Source organism: Equus caballus, chromosome 20 (assembly GCF_041296265.1).
Source record: "Equus caballus isolate H_3958 breed thoroughbred chromosome 20, TB-T2T, whole genome shotgun sequence".
NCBI classification, from domain to species: domain Eukaryota; kingdom Metazoa; phylum Chordata; class Mammalia; order Perissodactyla; family Equidae; genus Equus; species Equus caballus.
In genome coordinates this window covers 18,645,942-18,672,407 of record NC_091703.1, presented here as the reverse complement: position 1 = coordinate 18,672,407, position 26,466 = coordinate 18,645,942, and the positions used below count along the sequence as shown (strand labels likewise).

The 26,466-nt window shown below is 39.3% G+C and overlaps 1 protein-coding gene across 7 annotated transcripts in view; it reads right to left on the bottom strand.

Annotated features, from left to right (window-relative positions):
* Positions 1-26,466, bottom strand: part of RNF144B (ring finger protein 144B) — a 167,844-nt gene that overhangs the window by 113,100 nt on the left and 28,278 nt on the right. For 2 of the 7 annotated variants that reach the window (XM_070244133.1, XM_070244132.1), the window contains exon 2: positions 4,220-4,475. The exons of 2 other annotated variants lie outside the window; for them this stretch is intronic. Coding sequence is in view for 2 of the 5 variants with exons in the window: in XM_070244130.1 (XP_070100231.1) it covers positions 4,359-4,439 (81 nt within the window). In the remaining 3 variants the exon portion in view is untranslated. Of the gene's footprint in view, positions 1-4,219; positions 4,476-22,278; positions 22,402-26,466 lie in introns of all 7 variants that reach the window. 3 more of the 7 variants (XM_070244130.1, XM_070244134.1, XM_070244129.1) reach the window with 3 other exon arrangements.

Sequence of the window (26,466 nt, the reverse complement as noted above, 5' to 3'; positions counted from 1 at the left end):
TGGGTGTCTGTGCCAATATGCCCAGTATGTTATTTAACCTTCTTATACGTAAATTTCCTAATATACAAAAAGATGATAATTCTAACAGTGCTTAACTTTATAAATATCTTATGAGACTTACATTGGTTTCATGAGGATTAAATGAGGTTTAGTACAAGTGAAGCACTTGGTAAACTGTTAAAATGCAATATATGTACTAACTAAATATAAACTCCTGGAAGGAGTAACACAATAGATGTTTCTTTCAATGTTACCACCAAAATATCTAGTAAAAATTAAGTGAAATTTAAAGAATAGAAGAGAAAGTCAAATTTTATAGGAAGTATAAACTTAAAATGTCACAAAAAATGAATGCCAGGTTACCGAGCTTTGCACTTTTAAGCTTCCTGAAGCAAATTTGTAATAAAACCTACAGAAAATAGTGTGGTGTGCCTACCAGCGGGCACAGTTTAAGAATTTCCGGAGAGGGGGAAGAAAGTTTTTAACATACCACATTCTATACAAGCAAAGCACAATAACGCTGAGAAGCCACCTAGAAAAACTCAATGGCCACAAGCATTTAACTTCAATGAAGAAGAATGACTTGCTTGTTGATAAGAAAAAAAATGAATGAAAAACCAAAATTCTCTTGCTGCCTTTTTAATCATTTGTAAAAGCTTAAACGACTCCTTTCCTTGGGATATTAGAAGTGTACAATCTTCCAGAGGCCAATCAACTTTATTTAAAGGGTATGGTGTGACTGACAGATGTTCAACAGTCATTCAATCCTTATGATCTGCATAACAAATCAGAGCATGTGAAGGCAGAAGAGGTCTGAGGGCCTGGTCCAACTCCCTCATTTTATAGAGAATGAAACTGGCACATAGGCAGATTAAATGGCTTTCTGAACTCTCATATTCATTCATTAAAAATAGACACCAGAGGGACCAGCCTGGTGGCAGAGTGGTTAAGTTCACATGCTCCATTTCTCTGGCCCAGGGTTCCCAGGTTCAGATCCTGGGCATGGACCCAGCACCACTCATCAAGCCACACTGTGGTAGCATCCCACATAAAATAGAGGAAGATTGGAACAGACGTTAGCTCAGCAACAATCTTCCTCTCACATACACACACACAAAAAGACACCAGAGTCTAAGTGTTTCATTTAATGTGGAAATTACTTTTTTAAGGAAAAAAATAATTTTCCTCCTTAGCCAAAAGAAATTAAATACACTGGATTAAGGATTAAATAGCCCAGATCTCCTTCTCAGGGTCTTTTATCAGAGGCTTCTAAAGCTCCTTAATATTTCAATTGGGGTTTTCATACAAGGGAAACTAACAGCCCTTGTTTCTCTCTCAAGTTGAAAATCCTGGGGCTTGTTATTTTAACATATATTCAAGTTATAATTGTGTGCCTCTCTTGGGGTAGCTTCTAGACCCTGTAAATGTAACACATTCATCCAAAATAATATTTTCCTACCTTTATTGTGACTATATGTAAAAACACCCACATCTTTAAGAGGAAAACTTGGACCCTTTGTTGGAGAGAAGCTCCTGCCTCCAACTGAACGCATCATCCCTTTGATCGTCAAGTGATTCAGTGATTAGCATCACGTCTACTGGAAGAGACGCCAATAAATTCAAAGGGAGATGATTTAAGAATAATAAAACCACCTACACGAAGCAAAGAATAAAACTAATATCCAGACTAATAATTCCCAAGTGTTTGGGTATCATTTTCAATTAAAAGTGTGTTCCTATTAATCCGAGGAAAACCAGTGCTTTGTATCAGCTATCTAGGCAGAAACTCACACATGGGTTGAGCCTTCAGAGAAGTCTAAAATGGCCCTAAATATCACAATTATACCTGCCAATAGAGCCTACTATGTGCTAAGCATTCTACCCTCTGTTTTCCCACCTACCCCAAACCACCACCCTGCCAACTGGAATTATCATCCCCATTTTTGAGATGAGGAAACCAAGCCTTGAAGAGGTCAGTCATTTCCCCAAGATCACCTAGCTAATAGCTTAAGGAGCCAGGATTTGTACCCTAATCTTTCTAATGCCAAAGCCAGAATTCCTTCTCTAGAAATACCATGTGACTTCTCCCCCACTGGCCTGAAATTCACACCATTGTTTGCTCCCCTTAAATGTTTTCTGGAAATGTCTCTATTTTATCTGAGACAGTGACACACTTTGGCTAATGCATTCACTCAGATGAGCATGTCTGATTAACAATGACTGTTGTTCAACAGAAAGTAGGCTCTGTGGGGAGAGGCCAAAGGACAGGGAGGTTTCGCCTGTGCCAAGCAAAGCGGGGAAAATTAAGGACTGCGGGGCTGGCTGGCCTCTGACAGTATGAGAGCAATATTCAGATGGCAAGGCACCCCATCATAGGTATCTTTTTCATATTTTGAACTAATAGAATGAATTACAGATAATTTCAACCCAAACCATCCTATGAAAGAACTCTTCTGAAAATACATCTGGGAAAACCCACAAGTGAATACATCCAAGCCTATGGATATGACGGACTCAAAGAATCTGATGCTGCTACTCCTTAAAAAGTTAAGGGACATTCAGAAATTTCTGGTTGATTTTTAACATTAAGTCTGAGGAGCTCGTTCATTTAACCAATATATTCAAGCATATGTTACATGCCTGTTCCCAGATAGATTTCCTTCAGCTAAGTCCCCAGGTTTCATCAGGGAAACCAGAAATGTCTTCATCTTTAGCCTGAATGGTTCATGGACTGTGTTTGGCAGGGAACTTTTTGCTATTTTCATCCTAGTTGGGTAAGAAGTTGGCCTGTGACTTCAGAGTTAGGGGAAGCAGAGTCGTTAATACCAGGGAGTACCCATGAGGCTGTAACAAAGTTGTGTCAGGGCTGAAAGGAGCTATGCCTCTCTTAATCAGAGTAAGGAGTAGGGTGGGTGGGAGAAGCATCTAACGTTCTTTGCTCAAAACACAGAATATCCCTTTATGGGTGCTTCCTGCTTCTCTTTTAAGAGTAAAAAGGGAAAAAAGTGGGGCTGGCCGAGTGGTGTAGTGGTTGAGTCACACGCTCTGCTCGGCAGCCCAGGGTTCGTGGCTTCGGATCCTGTGCATGGACCTACATACCACTCATCAAGCCGTGCTATAGCGGCATCCCACATACAAAAATAGAGGGAGATTGGCACAGACGTTAGCTCAATCTTCCTGACCAAAAAAAGAAAAGGGAAAAAAAGGTAAATGTGGTATGAGCATGCTGAAAAGAAAATGAATAATTTGTATGTTCAAAAAAATATATTATAAATATCTCTGTTTTCCAAAGATTCTGATTACATGGAGATTTTTGAGGAACAGGTCATTATATAAAAGAAGGCTATGCTTATTTGAGTCAGTATGGAGTACAAGGAAAGTTATTAGGGAACATAAACTTTACATGGAAAATTATCCCAGAAGCAATGACATACCCAGCCAATTCGACCTGGAGTAAATCAAACATCACCCTTCTCTACAGGACAAAACTATTTTTAGTTACAACTGTAAAAGGAAATAAATAATAACAATGGCCAGAAAAGAAGTGTAGGCAGGGATCCTTATATTTATCTTAACTCAATATATGTAATCATGCCCAAAAAACCACAAAGATCACCATTCAAAAAAAAGGGAGAAAAGTAATGAACCAATACCCTTTAATTAATATATTTTCAGAATAAAGAGGGGAAAACATAGCTATATATTGGCCTAACTTTATATGTGAATAATGAATATTAATTTATCTATATAGAATGAATATTACAGTAACTAAGCTAATTTCAATTTAAAAGGTCTGAAAAAGTTACAATTTAGGTTAACTACTAAATCACACTGATGTAATATTGTATTTTCTTGTTCCTTCTTTAATTTTAAAACAAACAAGAATTTTAAAAGAAAAACAAATTTTAATTTTAAAGATGTTATTCAAATTGAATAAAATGTCACATGTAAACTAAAATTTACACTTTCAAACAAAAATTGTATCCCTTGCAATTTGCACTGTTTCACTGTTTCAAATTTTAAAAATAAATAAAAAGTCCAAATGGCCACAAAGAGCGACAGAATTGAAGTAAGCAGATTTCTTCATCTGTACAATCACTGTGCTATCATTGTTCATTTCGAATCTATGGTTTAAACACAGACACGTGTGGCTCCACAAGGGTCAGAGATTCGAACACCTGAAGGGAGTTCAGATACTGCTGAACTTTTAGGAACTTACGTAATGAAGGTGCGTGGATCACTCACATCAGGGGAAGCCAGTTGCCATGATGAACAGCCCTGTGGACAGGCCTAGGAACTGAGGCCTCCAGCCAACAGCCAGTGGGGAACTGAAGACCGAGCTGGGAAGTGGATCTTACCCCAGGCAAGCCTTCAGATGACTGCAGCCACAGTCCAACATCTTCACTGCAACCTCCTGAGAGAAGCTGAACCAGCACCATGAGCCTAAGCTGCTCCTAGATACTGACCCTGAGAAACTGTGAGAAAAGAAATGTTCATTACTAAAAAAAGAAAAAAGAAGTGAATGCAAGTAGCTCAGTGTTTAAGTAGGAGTTCTCCAAAATTAATCTCCACACGGAACGAATGTTTATTAAAGAATAAGTAATACAAGTGTGCTAATGGATAGCTTACATATATATTATGAAAATTGAGTGATATCCACAGCAACTGCCTAGAACTTAGCCCAACAAAAGAGTTTTTTCAGGGAAGAGTATTTTATCAGTGACATTTGTTTAGAATTGTCATCATGTATTAAAAAGCAGACTGACTTTTAGTCAGTTTTATTACTGTTTTACATTTATACATAGACAATGCAACTGTCATTGCAATTCACCCACGGCAGGCCACTCCTACCGTCCCACCCTTAGTGGGCCAAGGCCAAGGGAAAAGGAGTTTTAAGTCAATTCTTGAATAAGATAGGAAATACAGGGGCCAGCCCGGTGGTGCAGCACGTTCTGCTTCTCGGCGGCCCGGGGTTCGCCGGTTCAGATGCCGGGTGCGGACATGGCACCGCTTGGCAAAAGCCATGCTTTGGCAGCATCTCACATATAAAGTAGAAGAAGATGGGCATGGATGTTGGCTCAGGGCCGGTCTTCCTCAGCAAAAAGAGGAGGATTGGCAGTAGTTAGCTCAGGGCTAATCTTCCTCAAAAAAAAAAAAAAGGACATAGAGAGTAAAGAACTACAAGAGGTAGAAGAACATATACATAGTTGCTACATCTGTAGTTTAAGCGTTAAGATTGCAGTTTAAGTGTAGATTCTTTTGCAGTATTTTGGTATTCTTGAGAGGGAGGTATAATTTAAATATAGTCATGCATTTAAGTACAGTCGCTTAAATACATTCTGAGAAATGCATTGTTAGGTGATTTCGCCCTTGTGTGAACATCACAGAGTGTACTTACACAAACCTACATGGTATAGCTTACCACACACCTAGGCTATATAGCACTAATCTTATGGGACCACCATTCTATACGCAGTCTGTCATTTTCCAAAACATCACTGTGCAATACATGGCTGTAGTTATATCTTCAATTATGACAAATATCCGTTTGAGCCATTTTTATGTACAAAATTTTTATGTATGTATCAGTGTTATTTTTTACTGCCACCAGAAGAGGAATAACTTACTCTCATTTTCTTGAAGAGGATACTGAAGGACACAAAAGCAAACTTGTGCCTCAATAGAGGCTACAAATAAAGAGATGTCCCTATTGAGATACCCCTGTTTTAATACAGGTTAAAAACAAGTACTAGATCCATTTGAGTAGTCTCCCCAGGAAAACCATGACATATGAGCACAATTCCTGAGCTGGTATCTGAGCCCTTATTCTCTAGGGTCACACTGGAAATCTTTTCTTAATTCTAGTAGATGGAACCACATGGCTGTTCATATCCCAAAGAACAGCCAATCCACTTGGAAAACCTCAAGAAACCTAACATCTGCTGGCAGATGAATCACACCACATTGTCTGCAATGACAACTGCAGTCCTGAGTGGCATCAAATGTGATGTGCAATCTGGTGCTAAGCCGAGATTGGGGTCCTGAAATCAAAACCAAGGCTGGAAAAGGAGACACCTCACAGACTCAACTAGCAGTCTTGTGAGCCCCAAATATTTTGCATGGCCCTGTTTTCTATATAGCTATTTGATTTAATAAAATTCAATCCGTTTCAATGTGAGTAATAGATACCTCTGTGCCAGGTCCCATGCTAGACACTGGGGGGTAGGGGGCTGGGAGTCGGGGATGGAGGTGAGGATGAATAAAAGAATCCCTGTTTCAAAAGGTTCAGAGTCCAAAAGGGGAGACTACAGGAACCCTGAGATAAAAATAACAGAACATGGCCCAGGTACAAAGGAAACACAGAAGAAAGAATGATTGCCATCTAGAGGCTCAGGGAAGGTGATAAAGAGTTGGGTTTAAAGGACAAACAGGAGTTCACTAGGCAGGAGGCCAGAAAATTGCCTCTGGTATTTCAGTACTAGTGAACATCATGTCAAATTCCCTCACCTACAAGTACCTTTAATACTGGAGACAATATCCATGACTCTTACTTCAGCTAGACAGCCACAAAGAAATTTGTAATGTCTATTTCTCTTTGTATACACAAAGCAAAATATTTACGGATAAACACATGTATGAATAAATGATCCATTTACCTTGTGCTAGAAATCCCAATAATATGCTAGTCCTACAATATCCCCTAAATATTATTTATTATTATGTTTACAGATGAAAATCCATTAGTTAGATCAAGGTCACCTGGCTAGTCAATGGCTGAGCCAGATTTTGAACCAGGTTTATCTGATGCCAATGGTTCTGGTCTTAATCAATACTCCAAACATCCTCTTCATAAACCATCTACATATTTAAACCAATCCCTTGTTTCTCTAGTAAAAATCTCCAAGTTGACATAGTTAGGTTCTCTTTTTGCTATGCTATGGAACTAGAGCTAACAGTTTCCTTCTCATAATTGCTTAAGCCAGAGGCCCCGTGTTCAGCATTTCCCAAATCATAACGCAAATGGAGTTACAGGGGGAAGTGGAAAGACGTTTGGTCTGCAGGACTTTGAGCTACGGTGGAGCTGTTGTGGCTTGGGGAGTCCCTGCTTCCAAAGCCCCCGACTTTCTGAGTAGCAAAAGGAAGAGAAACTCTGCAGCTGAAACGACTCAAGAAGGAACTTGAGATCATTTAAAACTTCTGTGTGCTTCATTTGACCAAAGGTTTTTCTGATGAAAACAGCAGAACTAAATGGACCCAATGGACTGAACCCAAAGAAAAGGGCTTTTCAAAGCTCAGACGACATCCAAATATTCCCCCCAAAAAAGGTCATATGGAGAAGAAAATGGGGGAAAAAGTGGGGGAGGGGAAAGAGTCCATGTAAAACAAAAGAGCCACTGAAACGCTGAGGTCAACGATGGAGATTCCCGCCCTTGCCAACTCTTCTTCTCAGTTGATTAACAGTAACTCCTGGCTCCCCAGCGCTAGTTCTCTTCACTCCTTGCAAAAGAAAATAGTACATGGTGGTCCACTTAATTTCTCCCCATCATCAGAAACAGCCCCTAAACAGCTAAATCTAAGATCTTTGAATGTGGCACAATTTTCTTGCTTTTTAAGGAAATTATATCGAATTGTGGTTGGAGAAAAAAATTGGTTCAGCATTCTTTTCAAAGTTCAGAACAGTCTAAATTATGGGTTTGGACACACAAGAAGAAGAAAGTTTTGTTTTGCCTTAATGTGATTTTAAACTGAATTAGTTGAGGCTGCTGCAAAGATGAACTATGTAATTAGAGCAATCTATTCAACGAATACAGCTACACTAAAGAAATACAGGCAGAGTTAAGGACAGAGACTTAAAAGCTTTTTTCTGCTTTCTCCATTAAAGTCATTTTTCTCTTTAGTAACAGGAAAAGGAAGTACAAATACCAGATTGCATATTTAATGTGCAAAAAATACATGGTATTAAATAATTTAAAAATTATATTTCTTAAAAACATAAATTTTATCACTTCTTGTAAAATAAATTTATCCTTTTTATGGAGGAGGGGGAATTCTTCCTGAAAGGGTTACTAAATGTATTTATTTACATTTAACATAGGTTTCACACACATAAATAAATCAATTGCATTCACAACACATGTAACAGGCAGGGATCAATAACGCCATGAGAATCATTCCTTTTAGAATGTCCTAATTTTTTAAAATAATTTTGAGGCAATGATGTCTTATTAAACATTTTTAATAGCCACACAATTGAATTAATATTCCCACTTAATTTTTAGGACTGAAAAGAATCTCAAAGTTTTCTGAAAAGCAGGAAGGAAACACAAAAATCAAATTTACACAAGAGAAAAGAGTCTTTTTATTAGGTCATAATAAAAATTGGGCATCATTGAGCAAGTTTTAGAAACAAGAAGGTCATGATGCCTATGAATTTGAACTTAGAATGTCTCTCCAATGCCCGACCTAACAGCAAGATAACAGGAGGGTCACAGTTTCAAAATACAAAGAAAACATACATTTTTTAAAGAGAGTTGTTTTAAGGTTTTTATTGAAATTGAAACACAAAAAGCTATGCCAGTAATCGCAGGACACAGTGAATATAACTTCAGGGAACAAATTACTAACTTGTTTAACAAGGAACCAGTTTTCAGAGTTCATGAAAGAAAGCCAGGTCTAGTGACGCATATTTAATCACTCACGGAAGACGATGAAAGTAAAAAGATTCCACTGGGACATTAAATATTAAAATGCAACATGAAGAACACAGATCCTTTAAAGTCTTGGCAATACATATTAACTTATTCCTCATACAAATTATGTGTAAGACAAAGGTGTTTATAATACCAGCAGCGATGCTGCTGTTCAAATAATAAGCAGGCAATATTGTTCCTACTGGATTAAAAGAATGAGAAAGCTTAAGAAGGGAATTTTCAAGCGCATGTAAAATGTGGTAAGCTACTGGAAGTTGGGACATGGAAAATTTGAAAGCAGTGAAGGTAATTCACTTACCAGGAAATGATATAAAAATAATCAACTCATTCAATGAAAACATAATGCAGAATTAGGTCAGCAACACTGAAGACATAATACAGAATCAGGTCAACAACACAGACCTAGAAACCTCTTTCCTGTCTCCCCACTCCATGCGTACTTCAGTCAATGCTGGCTACATTTTCACCAACCAATCCAGGGTTTAAAAGCTAGAAAAGAACAACAGTTAGGTGAAAGGAGGCCCCCAGCCTCTATGAGAGCATCAAAGTATGTAAACCTACGCCTCTTCAGAGCCAAGGGCCATAGGAACTTAGAGCTGGAAGTGGACGTGCGAATACGGCTGAATAGGACATTAACTGTCTCCACAAAGAACAGTTTTGCGTTGCTTGACCAGGAGTCAGCCTTGGAAACTTCCATATCTCTATCACCAGAGAATCTGCAAAGGAGGAAGGGAGGGAAAGGGGGGAGCTGCAAAACCCATCTCTCCCCATTCCAAGACTCTAGGTGGGCTGGGTGAGTGAGGGACGTGTCCCATCTGGTCCTGGTTAAGACTGGCAAGAGCAAGGTTAGCTCCTCCGCCTTCTCCTCTCAATTTCAGGTTCCTCTTCTCTCCCTCCTTCTCCCCAGATGTCCGGGACTTAGATGCTGTGTGAATAAAGCTGCCATACGTATACTCCAAAACTTTTGCCTTACTCTACTCTCCACTCCAATTCCTTCTTGCTCAGCTGAGCTAGGGATGCTAGAGAATGATCTGAAGATACTAATTCACATTAAAGTGTGAATAATTAACAGGCCTTCTCCCCACCTCAACTCCCCACTCTGTCTCGCTGCTAAATCCAGTCAATCTCCTAGTCCCTGTATTTTAGGCAGTTTGGAGGACTTTGGGGATAGGTTGGGGGTGGGGAGTTGTTTGTTTTTCTGTTGCCCCATCAATCACACCACTTGCTGGCCTTGAGAAGTGGCAAGGAAACAGCCAGGTGAAACTTGGAACTTTTTGAAGGGGCCCCCTGCTCTCCTTTCTCCCACTGCCAGTCAAGGAAGACAAGCCCAGACCACCTCATCCCACCTCCCCTCCAGTCTTCTAATTTTAACAAAGGAATGATGTTCTGACACATGCTGCAATGTGGATGAACCTTGAGCATATTACGCTAGGGGAAAGAAGCCAGACACAGGAGGGCAAATATTGTATGATTCCACTTATATGAGGTACCTAGACTAAGCAAATTCATACTGAAAGTACAAGAGAGGTTACCAGGAGCTGGGGGGGAGGAGGCAATGGAGAGTTCCTATTTGGGATGATGAAAAAGTTCTGGAAATAGATAATAGTGATGATTGTAAAACATTGTGAATGTACTTAATACCACTGAATTGTACATGTAAAAATGGTCAATTTTATGTTATGTATATTTAACCACAATTTTAAAATTACAATAAAAAACAAACGAACAAAAATTAGCAAAGGGAGACTAATCTCACACTTAGCTCCCCTAACCCTCAACTCACCCATCCCTCATTGAAACCAGTTTCAGTCCTGGAACTTCAGAGTCTGTCTGGCCTCTCTGTTTCCACTAAAGTTGGACACATCTGTCAACCTGAGCAAGTCTGGCCCCCAGAGCAGACCATGGAGGGACATAGAGAGGCTCAAGTGGCTCCTGATAGGATGTTCCAGAACAGAGCTGCAGAGGGAGTTCAAGCAATGTCTCCTTCTTGCATTTTTCTTGTTCTCTCCAGCAGCAGACCCCACTCTTGTTCCCCAAGCTCCTCTGTTCCATCCTTGAACCAAACTCCCCAGGGCTGAATTAGTAGGTGGCTTTGCTCCTGCATTCACTATGTTCAGGTGAGCCTTGCTATGACCCAGGCAAATCCATTCCCGACACTGAGTGGACTCCACTGGACCCTTGGCAGCTGGGGTGGGATGCCTCAAATAATTGGACTAGTTACTGGTAAAAAAAAATAAATAAATAAAGTGGAGTTTTGCCTCCTCCTTTCTTTACCATGTGCTTAGTATCTTTGTAATGCAACATTTATTCATTCATTCATTAGATATTAGCCACTAATTATTATGCCATGCAACTGTGTTGTATAGTATAGTGTTTAAGAGCACATATCTGAAGACAAACTTCCATGCACTAATGTGTGACCCTGGACAGTCTCCTCAACTCCCAGTGCCTCAGTTTCCTCATCCATAAAGTAGAGATAATAGTCGTGTCTATCTCATAGGATTGTAAAAAATTAAATGTGTTACACATAAAAAATGGTTAGGAAATCACCTAGCACATATTGAGCACTCAAAGTAAGTTGTTCTTCTTGTTATCTGAACTGCTTTATCACCCTCCATTTTCATTGCTCATTGCTGATGTGTGACATTTTTAATTCCAATGTCTGACACTTTCACCCCACAAAAGTAGAGGCATGTGATACAAGAAGGTGACTTCACTTTTTATTTAATAATTTTCTCTACAGTTTTTTCATCACTTGTACTATACGAGTCAAAATACCAGCCAGCCATTTGGCACATACTAATCCAACCAAAGTTCTCCACCTCACTAGAATTCTCAAGAAAGATAACCTTTTTTTTTTTTTTTTAAACCTGTAGGATCCAAAAGATGTAAGCAGAGGTGAATAGAGCGGAGGGGTGTAGACAGACAAAGAGTCCTGTGGTAATGTTTGAAACTCTGGCCTGTTATTCCCGTCTCTACCCCCTCAGACTTCCCAATTATATGAACCCACAAATTCCCTTTTTTTTTTTAAAAAAAAAAGTTTTTTGTTTTTTTTTTTTAAAGATTTTATTTTTTCCTTTTTCTCCCCAAAGCCCCCCGGTACATAGTTGTGTATTCTTCGTTGTGGGTCCCTCTAGCTGTGGCATGTGGGACGCTGCCTCAGCGTGGTCTGATGAGCAGTGCCATGTCCGCGCCCAGGATTCGAACTGATGAAACACTGGGCCGCCTGCAGCGGAGCGCGCGAATGTAACCACTCGGCCACGGGGCCAGCCCCCACAAATTCCCTTTTTTGCATAAACTGGTTTGAGTGTGGAGTTTCAGTCACTTTCAACTAAGAGAGTTATGACTGATAACCTCAACAACGACCTCATTAAAAACAACAGTGAAAATATTGATCCCCTTTTGAGCTCTTCCCCAGTGTTATTTTTGATGTAATTTTAACGAAGAGTAATAAAACTAATTTTGGGGTAAAGGCCCGAGGAAACGGTTGCACACCTTCAATAAGTGAAGATGCTCTTAGGAACAGCAAACACGGGTTTAGAAGGCACCATCTTGAACCCAAGGCAGTATGTTCATCAAAGACTTTACAAAGTGTTAAAAGAACCAAGAGCCCCATCTTCCAGGCACTTCTGCCCTTCCTCGACACCTATTCCACCCTCAACCACACTGCACGAAAGATAGGGGTTCATGCTGCCTCCATTCACACCTAGAAAAGACTGCTGTCCACTGGGGGTACCCTTGCTGTCCCTTGAAAGACATTAGGCATTGCCTCCTCAGTGAGGTCTTCCCCTGCCCAGAGCCTGAACTCCTGGGCTCCCATGGCACTCCTCTTAGCATTTATGATTCTATCATCTTTTATTTCTACGTCTGTTTTACCTACTAGTCCTTAACATGCTTGAGGGAAGAGACTTCCACACTCATTTCACCAATCACAGCATCTGGCACAAACTTGGCACTCAATACAGGGGTGATGAACGAATGGGTTGAATCTTCCTGACACTGACCTCCTTAGGCTTCCGCTGTTGGTGTGTTTGCACACTGGACCAGCTGTTCACCACCTGCCCACATTCTCTGAGTGAGACCCATCAGGACCCCTGCCTCCCCCTGCTGCTCTTTGGCCCAGCCTCTGTGTCCTTTCCTCCCCTAATCTGCCTGCTGCTCCCAAGGCTCAGTTCAGACATTACGAGTCACGAAAAAATTATCAAGAGATGAAAATCCCCTTTGGGATCTGCTGAATTTTGATTTCACCATCACAGATGGGGAACTACGAAATGTACAGAATCTTTCAAGATCTAAAATGAGTTATCAGGAGCTACGAACTGTAGATGACCGTATACTGGAAGGTTTGAGCATCCAGAGACACACCCGCAGACAAAAGACGTGCAAGCACGTGCACACAGTTGCACACACACTCTCACAAACACATGCAAAAGATTACTGAACATTTTACAAATTTAGAAACGTGCTAAGAACCACTTTATGTTGGTGTAAGACAGGAGTTGCACAATCCTCCAACCAAATTATTTTCCTCCCAACAGAGACGAATGTTGCTAACATTTTATTTTCCCATGTAAAGAGTACACTATTCAACAATATGTTTATTTTAGTAGAAAATCAGAGCATTCTTCAGGAATTAAAAAACTGTGTGGCAACAATATTCAATAAAACCCCAGATGACTAAACAGTCTGGCCTCAAATATATGAGGGCAAACGAAGCTTACATCTACCTGGCAAATGTTTATCTCAGGTGTTTTCATAGCATCAGAAATAAACTAATTAGACTTAATTTAACAACTCAAGTGATTTTGGGTCTCTCGCTTTTTATCTAGTCTGAATCCTAACAGGAAAGTCAATGAAATATAAATATTTAACCATCATTTTTGCTTCAAGGGAGGTTTGAGGTTGGGCAACAGTGCTTGTATGAGCATCTTCTAGCGGTTGACAAAGCTATCTGTTTCTAAAGTAACATGAGCCGTTGTAAAGAACTTATCAGGGCCCCCACACAGGAAACTACCTACCTCCCCCCTTACTTTCACAGCATCACAGACTTCACAATTTGAGTTAAAAGTAATTTCTAGACATGACAGCTATATGCAAATGCAAATTTAAGACTAAATCAAAGTCAAGTGTAAAAGTCGGGATTAGAAAATTCAGACTTGAAAAAGATTTAGGAGTCATTCTAGTTCAACTGCATCACTTTCCTAAGGAACACACTGAGAAAGACTTATAAGATTTACCCAAAGTCACAGAAGTGGGGACGGAACTGCAGGCTCCAGACCAGATTCAGATCAAACGTTTTCTCTCACAGTTCATACTGCTTCCCTGAAGACTGAAGTGCTTGCCCTAACAATCCACCCTCACCTATCAACACTTAGGATAAGAACAATGGGTGTCTCGTGTATCTAAAACAATATCATTAGGTTCATCTCTAAACAAGGACAACGCTATAATTGTTTTAATTGGCTGTATAGGGCTCCCTCCCTATCACTACTAAGAGAAAACGAAACCCCAATTAGTGAGGGCAGATTGCAACCCAATCTTTATCTAACCTTAAAGCATTCCTAAATTCCTAAAGATTAAAAAAAAGCCTGAAATAAAACAAAACTAGGATTATCATAATCTCCGGGCTGGGGTGTGGGAACAAACACACCAAAACATTTGTATTGAATTTGTTCATGTTCTTGGAATATCAAAACCATCTGATATGGATTTACCTAAGTTTTTATAAACCATTCACTATTGAAATTTACAACATCAAGCTGGTTCATTCTGTGTTTCCTTGTGTAAACTAAAGCAGGATTCTTAATTATAGTCTAAAGCGCCCTCTAGTGTTCATATGTAAAAACTTCAAGACAAGGGGCCATCCTTCCTAGCAATGGCTAGGGTCCCTTTTGGCCTTGGACAGTCCTGCCATCCTGTTTGGTTTAACATTTGCCTGGATATTTTCAGTCTAATGAAAATATTAATAGTTGCACTAACAGACGCTTGGATTGGCATAGTATCCCTCCGCTTTGTATTTCCAAGTTTCCTCCATGATCTTATCCAGTAGTGTGAGGCACATGAGTGTGCTATGGACTGAAAGGTTGTGTGTCCCCAAAAGTCACATATTGAAGCCCTAATTCCCAATGTGATGGTATTTGGAGGAGGGGCTTTGGGGAGGTGATTAGGTTTAGATGAGGTCATGAGGGTAGGTCGATCTCAATCTCTCTGTCTCTCTCCTCCTTACGCATATAAGGCAAAGGCCATGTGAGGACATAGCAAGATTCTGGCCATCTGCAAATCAGGAAGAGGGTTCTCACAGACACCAAATCTGCCAGCACCTTGATCTTGGACTTCTCAGCCTCCAGAACTGTGAGAAATAAATTTCTGTTGTTTAAGTCACCTAGTCTGTGGTATTTTGTTACAGCAGCCTGAGCTAAAACAGGCAGTGGACAGAGAGGTCACCCTAACATGTGGTTAAATCCGAAAGAAAGCTAACAATGACCCATCTCTATTTTCTCCAATCCTTTCCAAACACAATGGCACTAACATTTCCTTTTCAGGACAGCAGGGCACTTGCTTACAAAGGAAAATGCACTCAAACAGGAGCTGCCAGGCCAGCTAACCCCTCCAGCCTCTCTGAGAGCTGCTGCCCTTTGGATTTACCAGCTGGGTGTGCCACGCTCCCACCTTAGAAGATGCATGGCACTGCCACAGCACAGCTGGTGGGGTCAGTAGGAAAGGTGGGAAATTATGGGTTAGGGATATGTGAAATATTTGCAGGGAAAAGAGGCCAAGAATGCTGCCTTAGAGCATATAGAAACCAATCTGGACACTCTTGCCGTAACAATTTAGTCATCTCTTGTATGACGTATCTATAACTATCACGTTATTGTTTGGTGACATTTTATTTTGCAATAAGCCCTTTCAACCGCAATAAGCTCAAAAGTGGAAGTCTATATTTAGTAAACTATTAAGTGCTGAATTTCCAATTCTTAAGTTAATGATGAATGTGAAATTGCACAAAATGTCATCATTTGCCACCCCCTCAGCCATGAGGGACAAAATGATATCACTAACTGAGAGAAAATGGAAAAACACATCTGCTGAAGAGGCATTAAAATGGACATCAAAAATCAGTCGCTATTTTGAGCATCCTGTACTTGTAGTTTATGATTTATCCCACGCAGCTGCAGAAGGTGCTTACGTAACAGATCCAGCGATTGCTCTTCGAAATCGCCTCTGCCAATTTCTTATTTCAACTGTTTGTGTATGAAAGGGAAGCAAAAGCCATAATGTGTTCCTAGTGAAAGCAGAAGAATTTTCTAAACAGTACAATGTTGCTAATTTTATATCCATGCTACCAAGGCTTCACCTAGAAAGATCAATTAATTCTAATAATGTTTTGATTTCTTTCATCTAATTCATAGAATCACAGTAAAGCTATTGGAAATTTAGTCTAAGATGATACGTCCGACATTATTGTGAATCTTTCTGTAAATTTAGTTTAAAAGTTCAACATTAAAAATAAGAGTGTTTCTGAAGTGATAATATAATTTTGGTGGAGCCTGGCGTGCACGGTAAAAACTATATTTTACTAAGATATCTAACTTTAAAATTAAGATATGGAGCAGAAATATAACTGGAATTGGTTATAGTGTAAATGTAAGTCATAATTTCATCCAAAGAAGTTGCATGACTGTACCAACTTAAATAGAAGCTGAATTTGTCAAAATTCACAAATTTTGAATACGCCACATAAACTACAAAATTTTTGTGATGTAGCTGATGTCGAATTAAAAAGTAAAAACACTTCAGTACGGTAGTTCTGACTTCTCTCGCTGATGCCCATCATCAGCTGGAACTACTTAAGAAATCAATCTGTGTCCTAACAATAGAATGGAATTTTTTTGTAATTGAGTTCTCTAGATTTTGGGTGCATTTTGTTCAATATCACCTAGAAATTTTAATCAAAGAATTCAAGGAGCACCAAAAATCTTCAGCTTTTTAAGCTTTTGGAGAATTACAATTATTGAAAAGCAAATCTTGCTAAAAGGAAGACACTGAAACAACTACAGTAAAGAAAGAAGTGAACAAATTAAATGATGAGCACTCAAGTCATGTCTAAGATTTAATTTTGAAATTGCTCTTTGGAATGAAGTTTTTCAGGAACTGAGAGTCGACTCCTTGTCCAGTTCAGGCCAGTTGAGACCACTAAGTCATCAGCTGTGCCTTTGAGGATGACCTCCTGACATCAGGGAGCTAAAGACTCCACCCTCAGATCATGGTAATGCCGCCATTTTGTGAACATGCCTCCTATGAAGCGCCATGAAGCTTGACTACACTGCACAGATCATCACTTATCTCCCTTGTCCTTACCTCCAATCACCTATTCCCACACTTCAGGCCACCCAGTCCTTTATCCCATAAATCTTCCTAAGTCCCCGTTGTCAGGGAGGCGGATTTGAGATTGGTTCTCCCACCTTCTCACTTGGCTGCCTTGTGATTAAACCCTTTCTCTTTGCAAACTTGTCCTCTTGGTGACTGGCATAATCATGCAGCAGGCAAAATGAACCTGGGTGGGTAACAAAACTTTTACAGTGCCCACTGGAATGGAACAAAATTAAGAGGCCCTACGATTTTGTAGCATCTCAGTTTGGGGAAACACCAAAAGAATCATATCTGGAGATAAATTTGATGAACTTCGTCTTCTAGAAATATCTGTCAAGGAAAGGTGCTCTGAACGGAGGCCAAAAAACCCAAACAGTATCAAGGTTATATTTTAGCTGATTACTTATACATTTTAATACAAAAATGTTACAATTGAGAATACTATCCATTAGCAGAATTCAGTTTTCACCCAATAACTCAGTTCTGTAGAGAGATTATGTTTCTCAAGGAAAAATATGGTTTACAGATAAGAGTCAATTTCAACTTGTTAACATAGTGTACAACTTCAGAAAATATTAGACGTTATGAAAAATTAAAAATAATGTGTCCATATTAGGAAAAAAAGTGCATTCTTTAGAAAAATGCCAGCAATGTGGTATTATTGCCAGATATGACCAAAAAACTAAGTATGTAAAGATGTAACATAAATCCTTCTACTTATTTTTAATATTCAAATAAGATAACATAAATGTTTTATTTTTTATTTTGCTTCAATGCACATGGATATTTATTTTTTGGAAAGAATTTCAATTTCAAAAGTTTTTAAATAGAACTATTCAGTAGGCCTATCAATATAATAAAACTAATTTTCAGTCAATATATAATTTTTAAATTATATATAATATTGATAAATTATATAATATGTATCATTTTAACACCCTTTTTCAATTTTGAAAAGTTTGGATAATAAATTACCCTAATAACAGCTACCATTTACCAAGAGCTTACTACTTATCAAACACTGTATTTGAATAGTTTTGTCAATTTAATCTTTACAAACACCTCAAAGCATAGGAATTATTATCTTCATTTTATCTGGTGACAGTAAGTGGCAGAGTGAGGATTCTGTACCCAGGCTGTCCCAACGTTGGCCTGTGCTCCTCAGTCACCATGCTGTGCTGCCTCCTCCCTACATTACAAGACACACAACACGCCCACCACAGACAGAGTGTACTGCTAGGTAATTATCATGAACTTGCTTCCATCCTGACCTCCAGCTCCATCACCCACGTGGCCAAGGCTGTGCATTTTCAGGATAGCTGGCACAATCAGGAGGCCAGACTACTGCTGCAAATCCTAGCAATTAAGCGGCTCCATAGAACTTAGGAGAGTCACACCTACCCCACGTCTCTCAAGGTGTGAGTGACTTTCACATGTGTAACCTCCAGTTCTGCAAAATCTTATTTTCAGTAGCATCCAAGACACTTAAGGGGAAGACTATAATGTAGAGTTCTTACACTGATGTGAATTAAATGGTGTTCGATCTCAGACCTTACGTTCACTAAAAGCACAAATTCTTTATAAGTCCCTAGCTATCCTATCATATAGAAGATGCTTCAAAAGCAACAATAAATTTAGTCACTAAACTTAGCACTTGGTACATATTCTACTGTCTTTAAGTGTCACCATTGAGACTGAGAACTCTTAAAATATGATCATGTTTAACCTAGGTACTTGTTTTTCTGATGTTTTCATTGTATTTTAATTGTCTCAATCATGTTTTAGATGTACAAAAGCTTTCCTTTTAAAAAGAACAATAACAAAAAGGCATTATTTAGTAGATAATTAACAATTATCGCTACTAGGTAATGAAAATATATAAAGGACCTGTTAATTGGATTTAAGCCAAAATAACTTTTTGAATCTACTGAGGATAATAAACTGTTGCCTGAAGAGGTTTGTTTTGGATTAGGATCCCCCAAAGTGGGGATTTGGTTTGATTTGAGACAGATTTGATTACAAATAGTTGATTAGGGAGGTACAGGGATTAATGGGAGAGGAGCAGCCAGAAAGGGAAGATGGTTAAGAAAGGCTGGGTCATTAAGCCATGACTAGAACTTGACTCCACCAGGAAGCTCTGAGACAAACTGGCCTTACAACAACCATCCTACCCAAGGAGTGTGGGAACTGGAGTAATTACACCCTAATTCCCATCAGCCATTGATCGAGGCTTCCTGAGGTTGGTATTAATTCCCCAGCATTTCCAGACACTTGCTGTTGCAAGTCTGAAGGCAATGAAATGATAAGGTCTTAAAGGAAATGGGCAGGGCACCAACAGTATCTGCAACACCCTTCCCAGGGTATAATAAATTCTTACATGGAGTAATTATGCAAATACTAGCAGCTAACTGCCTGCCCCCTCTCCACACCAAAACAAATAGTCAAAATCTAGCAGTGGCAGGGCTAATCTTCCTCAAAAAAAAAAAAAGAAAAAATTCCAGCAGTGGCAGTTTTCTAAACAATTAGAGCCAAGGAAAATAATTGTAATTTTAAACATCCTTTCCCAAACAAAAAATTCCTAGAACATCAAATAATTTAATATTGTTATATGAAATGCACAGAAATAAAGATTTAATTTAAACTTCTATTAGGCTTTGTGTTGCAAAATATTGAGAAAACCTATGAAATCGGCCCCGCTAAAATATAATAAGAATTTCCCAGCCTAATCAGATCCCAAAACAGTGTCAATGAATCATTTATAGATTGAGCTGGAGGTGAATATAAACTAGAAACACAAGAAGCTGTGTATTCCAACACTCCAAAAAAGGGAAGGCCTTGTCCCTGGCCCCCTAATGGATCCAAATGTTTATCTTTTTTAAAGAGAAATATCAAGGTTTCTCATTTCGTTTATTGGTTGGTTGGTTGGTAATTGACAGACTAGGCAACGGTGATGTTCTCCAGGAGAGAGTGGGGTTTGCTTGTTTCTTTGTTTTGGAAGCATACTGATGTTACTTGAGTCTCCAAAGCTCTCACCCTCTGTGGCTGTCCCAAGTTCAGGCAATGAGCCTTCTAAGAGATGCTCAAAGGAATGCACTTTTCTCTACATATCACATGGCAAGCCTAGAATCTGTTGAAGAATTTCTCACCTAGTTTTCACCTCTGCATGTCACTCACCCATTTTACATCTAACCCCCCCGCCCCCCTCAAAAAAATGACAAGCATTCCCATGGCCACATCCTGGGTGGATCTTAAAGAGTATTGGAAATAACACATGCAGCTGTTAGCTTCTCCAAATACACAGTCCGAGGCATTTAAATGCACAGTCTGCAATGCTGGCAGTGAAAGACCAGAATAACAGTTACTTTTTTTTTTTTTCCCAAAGATAAATGCTGGATTATGCCTGAAAAAGGAAAGTCAGTCTAACTCCTCGGCAAAGAAGAATGGTACCAATGTCAACGGGAGGAAAAGCTTTCTGGGAAGGATGCACAGCCTTGACTACTCAAAGGCCTTGTAAGGAGAAAACAACTTGGTTTTGTTAAATTTTGGAAAGAAAAACATTGATCTCAACTGCTTTCTAAAATTAAGAACCAGATTTTAAGTATATACAATAAAAGTTAGTTCTGGTTTTTCTCTGGGTGAAGGAATTCCAGTGATTTTCATTTTCTTCCTTAGGTACTTAAGTATTACTTAATTTTTGGACATGGAACATACTATTTTTTATAATCAAAAGTATATATAAACTCTATTGACTTTGAAAAAGTGAGGGAAAGACCAAATAAGTAGAAAAAAGGTTTAAGAAGAGAAGAAAGCGGCCAGCCCGGTGGCACAGTGGTTAAGTGCATACATTCCACTTTTGCAGCCCGGGGTTCGCCTGTTCAGATCCCAGGTGTGGACATGGCACCACCCATCAAGCCATGCTGTGGTAGGCATCCCACATATAAAGTAGAAGAAGATGGGCACAGATGTTAGCTCAGGGCTAATCTTCCTCAAAAAAAAAAAAAAAAAGAAAGAAAGAAAGAGAAGAAAGAAAAGGGAAAAGAGAATGTGAACTCCTCATTCATTTATTCAGTCATTTGACAAAGAATTCTTCAGTCAGACACCATTGTAGGGCACAATAATTATAGATTGTGGCTGTTGTTAAGGAAACAAATAAAGAGCTTAGACAAGGGGCAGAGAGTACTACAGGTGGAGTGGTCAGAGAAAGTCTATCTGAAGAAATACTTAAGCTAACCTTCCAAAGAATCAAAGCTAACCCTGTGAAGAATGGTGGAGAAGCAGTATGTGCAAAGGCCCTGAGGCAGGAAAACCTTAGGGACTTCAAGATGACTTTGTGACTAGAATTCATAAAGGAAGAGGCAGAGTGGAATGGCAGAAGGGGTAGGGGAGGATTAAAGAGATAAGCAAGAACCAATTCCTTCAGGCAACTGAAAGCCCAGATAAGGAATTCATATTTTAATCTCAATACAATGAAAGCTATTAAAGGGCTTTCAGCAAGGGAGAGAAGTCATCTGATTTACATTTTAAGTTGGTCCTTCTCACTGCTTAGTGGATTGGAGGGGGAGACAAGTTAAGGAGCTGGTTGTTGTGTTAGTAGTACTCCTGTCACTTTCACGCCTGCATTTGTTGACCTCTAAAATCCCTGCAGCCTTAGATCCTACTCACCTGGCAACACTGCCTCCCAAAAGTCTAATAATCCTATTCACTTGGCTCCCAGACATCCCTGCAATTTCCACTCCAAACCGTGAGCCCGTCCAAACTAATGCTCCCACTTTCTAGGGGTCCTGCCACATACACTTCATGGACCGCTTGCTCTCCAGCTCCCATCTGCACTCCTCTGAGAGGATTAAGCCTGATTCCCTCATAATCATCATCTCCTTTATGCCTCTACTTGCCTCCTAGTTCAAACTCATGCCACTTTCTGTATTCCTGATGCCAAGAGTCATAATGTTTTCTCTGCAAATAATTTTATTTCACGCAATTGTAAAATGCCTGGGGTTGAAAAGGACTTTAAAGATATCCTGGTTAACCTGAAGGTTTTTATGACAAGGGAACAGGCCTGGTTAGAAGACTTTCCATGGTCCCAAAGGTTAGGACGTCTGACTTCCTATTTAGAGTTCTTTGCATGATTTTAAAGCAATTTTGTGAAAAAGAACACTTGCAAAATGCTTCCTGTTTTGCAAAACACTTCAATACATACCATGGTGTAGAATCATTGCAGCCCCCAAGTAATGGACATAAATGAAAGCTGAGAAAGATGGAGTGCTGAGAGGGACCAGGCCAGGCTTCGACTCAAGTCTTCTGGCTCCAAATGCTGCATAAACTATGAAAACATCCTACTGTTAGATGAAGTTAGTCCAGGGGCATCAAAGTTAGAGGTCTCCTATTTCTGCTCGTTATTATTGATCAATGATACCTTTGTGTGTATTTGTTTTACATTCCTTCTGAAGATCAGATTTTTTACCGTGGTTAAGGAGGGACTTTGTCCAATACTGGGAATTTACTGGAAAGAGGGAGAGGGCTTCTGAGCAGGAGACAAATTTTAAAGAATAAAGAAAATGAAGAAAAGAGATGCATACTTTGCCAAGTTGATGATTTGGCCTAGGATTGGATATAAATGCCCAAGGCCATTAGGGCAACTACCGTTGTCAGAAGATTCTCTATAAAACTGGTTTTCTACCTGCCCCATGGCCCAGTGGTTAAAGTTCTATGTGCTCCGCTTCGGCAACCCAGGTTCATGAGTTCAGATCCTGGGTGTGGACCTAGTCCGCTCATCAGTCACACTGTGGAGGCATCCTGAATACAAAATAGAGGAAGATTGGCACAGATCTTAGCTCAGGGTTAATCTTCATCAAGCCAAAAAAAAAAAAAAAAAGAAGAAGAAGAAGAAGAATGGCCACAGATTTTAGCTCAGGGTGAATTTTCCTCACCAAAAACAAACAAACAAAAAAACAAACTGGCTTTCTTATTTTAAGTAAAAGTTAACACAGCACAACTCCAACATAGTAGAGACTGTGGATGGTTTCACGGAGTTCATTATTAAAAGATTTGAACTACATACAAACTGGATTATTTGTACTGTTTTTTCCAGCACATTTGAGGTGTAGAGTTTCAAATCCAATGTCAAAAAAATCCTAAGTGACAAAAAATATGTCCTTCTTGATTGCTTTGCCGGATGTGGAAGAGATTACTGCTTCAGAGTAAACATATTTCGGAATGCATTGCATCCTGATGATACAATTAGTTCTATTCTTGTTCTGAAAGTGGAAAGGGGTCAGGGGCCCCACATAACTGACACTTAAAGCAGCAGCTGATGCAAGCTGGGCACCAACACGCACCCAGAAGAAACGGCTCACTCTTGCCCTCACAGCCCAACAAAGACAGGTTAACAGAACACTATGCAAAAATTATTGCTTCCTTGCTCTTTAATTTGCTTTTACTTTGATGCACTCAAACGTCTTTTTTTTTTTTCCAAACAGCAAACGTATCATTGTTAACATCTCCTTAGGGCATGTAGGTAGAGTTTATGTGTGTCGTAAAATGTCTCAATTGTGAATGAAAAGCTCTGCACTTACCTCAAATGCTAAGCACCCTAAGAACATAGCTCATTCCCTTTGTGAATAGTTGCTCAACTAAGAGAAACCATATGGTTGTATTACATTGAAAGACCAGGGTAATGTAATTATTAGAATTTTTTCCAGTTTTATTGAGAAATAATTGGCATACATCACTGTATAAGTTTAAGGTACACACCATATGGGTTGATTTACATATATTGTGAAATGATTGCCAAAATAGGTTTGGTTAACATCCATCATTTCTTAATATTATCCCTTGGACTTGGAGAAAGGGCCATGATAAACCAAGCAAACAACACTACTTGTTTTTAGAAGACTAAGAAAGAGTGTCAAAAATAGCAAGTGTTCCACTGAAAATAATCATGCAAAATACACATATCTCAAACACCATCAAATCTGAATGTATTTCAGGACATCCTCTGCTACCACATTCCATCCAGTTTACACTTCTCACCAATTAAGCCACCCAAGTTGTGACATGCGGATCCTGGCTTAGCTCAGTTGAGGGCTGTGAGCCTGGTGGCATAGAGGAGTCAGTAAAATACCTCGCCCTGCATACCTCTCATGCCTATGGAAAGACCCCAAGATTGTGGTTCACAAAGATACAGAAAGCTTACAGTGCATTACCTCGGCCTCGGGGGTTGATGCATTCCTCAGAGTTAACCAAAATCTGGAGGCACTGAATCACCTTTTCTAACACTGCACTCCATTGTAAGTAGTCAATGTTTAAGATCAGGTAAGACGACTAGTTGAAGATAAGATTGTACTGCTAAGATCACCCTTTCCAGCTTTTTAAAGCACTAAATGGTGCATTGTACAGGGGACTTTCAGCTCAATAAGAATTCTCGTGACTGAGTAATGTTTGTATTCGTGTTACCTTTATTTCTTTGGGTAAATTCACTGAAAATGTCTTTATATTTAAGATTCAGATGAAAACAAAATAAAAATGTTTTAGGAACACAAAATAAGTAACACTAGTCAAAATGTCACATTTCTGCTTTATTAACAATTGAGTTTTACATAAAGAGCACTTTATTTGCCATTGAATTAAAAAAGGATGCCGGGAGTCCGGTGCAATTCAATAGGCTTATATATTCACGCAGTGTCTGGTTCTTAGAAGTGTATTTTACAACCAACAAGAATGACAATGACTATAAGTAACTTTCTCCATCATGAATACCTCCAGAAGATAAAAGAATATCATGCTACAAAACTAACTATATACAAAAAAATAAGTAAAAATGAACAATCCAGAACATTGTCCACATAAAAGCAAACAACTGAACTGGCTTTCATAGATCGCTTAGTCCCTTTACCAATCCATTAGGATAGTGATGAAATTAATATAACTTAGGTGGGTACCTCCTGGCCAGGGACTGTGGCATTATGGCTCTGTGGCCGGCTTACTTTTGGCTCCAAGAAGACAAAAGCCAGAGCAAGAAACCAGTGACACCACTTCCACCATTAAGACACACAGCAATTGACCCTTAAGGCTCTGTCATTTGAGCCTTCCAAAGCGACTACAAATGAGCACATTCTCAAGATCTGACAGCTAAACCTTTCAGTGCAGCCATTGTACTTCCAACCAAAGGAGAGGCTAACTCTGAGCCTGGTAGTACTTTCCCAAGGTCTTAGAAGTCAGAAAGCGTAAGGTAAATTTAGATAAAGTTGACAAATCTCGTGAAAAAGTGTTAGAGATCTCAGTTTCCATAACTCTATAAGAAATTGGAGAAATTTACAAAGCAAGTTAAACAGAAGAGACACACAGTTCCACTACATCCTTGGGAGACTTTTCCTGAATGCCAAAGAAGAAAAACGTTCTCAAATACAAGAAAAACATATTTAAATATCAGAAAAACCTGGAAAATGCATTGCAAAAAAAATCATGGGTAGCACCTACAAAAGAAATAGGACCCTGAAGGTACAATATATCACATTCTGGGGCAGTTTAAGTTTCGGTTAAGTATCATTTATTCCTTGACTTGCTATACCAAGATATACTTACACCTGGTTCTTATATTTTAAAATTGCGTTTCAGATCCTAACCCAAAATAGCTAGCAGCATGTTACTCTGATTTCCTGGAATTACAGATCCACAGAGCTAGAAAGATATTCAAGATGATTTGTTTCAACACCTATTTATAGATACATGTCCTGAGACCCAGATGGGATGAAGGTCATGCAGTGGCCAAATGAAAACTAGGACCCAGATTCCTTGATTCCTAGTTTAATTTACTGAATCTTAGTTGTGATTTAAAATGACAATAGTTCAAAAAACTTTGAGACTGGTTGCCACAGTCATTCCATGTATACTTTGCTACCATAGGTGATAAAAAATAACCAAAGTGGGGGCTGGCTCCGTGGCCGAGTGGTTAAGTTTGCATGCTCCGCTGCAGGCGGCCCAGTGTTTCGGTGGTTCGAATCCTGGGAGTGGACATGGCACGGCTCATCAAACCACGCTGAGGCAGCGTCCCACATGCCACAAACAGAAGGACCCACAACAAAGAATACATAACTATGTACCTGGGGGCTTTGGGGAGAAAAAGGAAAAAAATTTTTAAAAAAATAACCAAAGTGAAGAATCAAGATAATGACACAGAAACATCCCACTCACCAAAGATAACTTCAATGAGCAAAAATATTCCTATCACTCTTTTTGCCTTAAATTGTCAAACATATCACCTAATTTCTTCATTTCCCTTTAACGCTATCGCCTAAGTTAGAAGCACTTTCTTCTTTAAAAACCCTTTAGCAGGTTTGTAACCTGAGGTTACAAATAAGCCCCAAATTTCAGTGGCCTAAAACAAAAA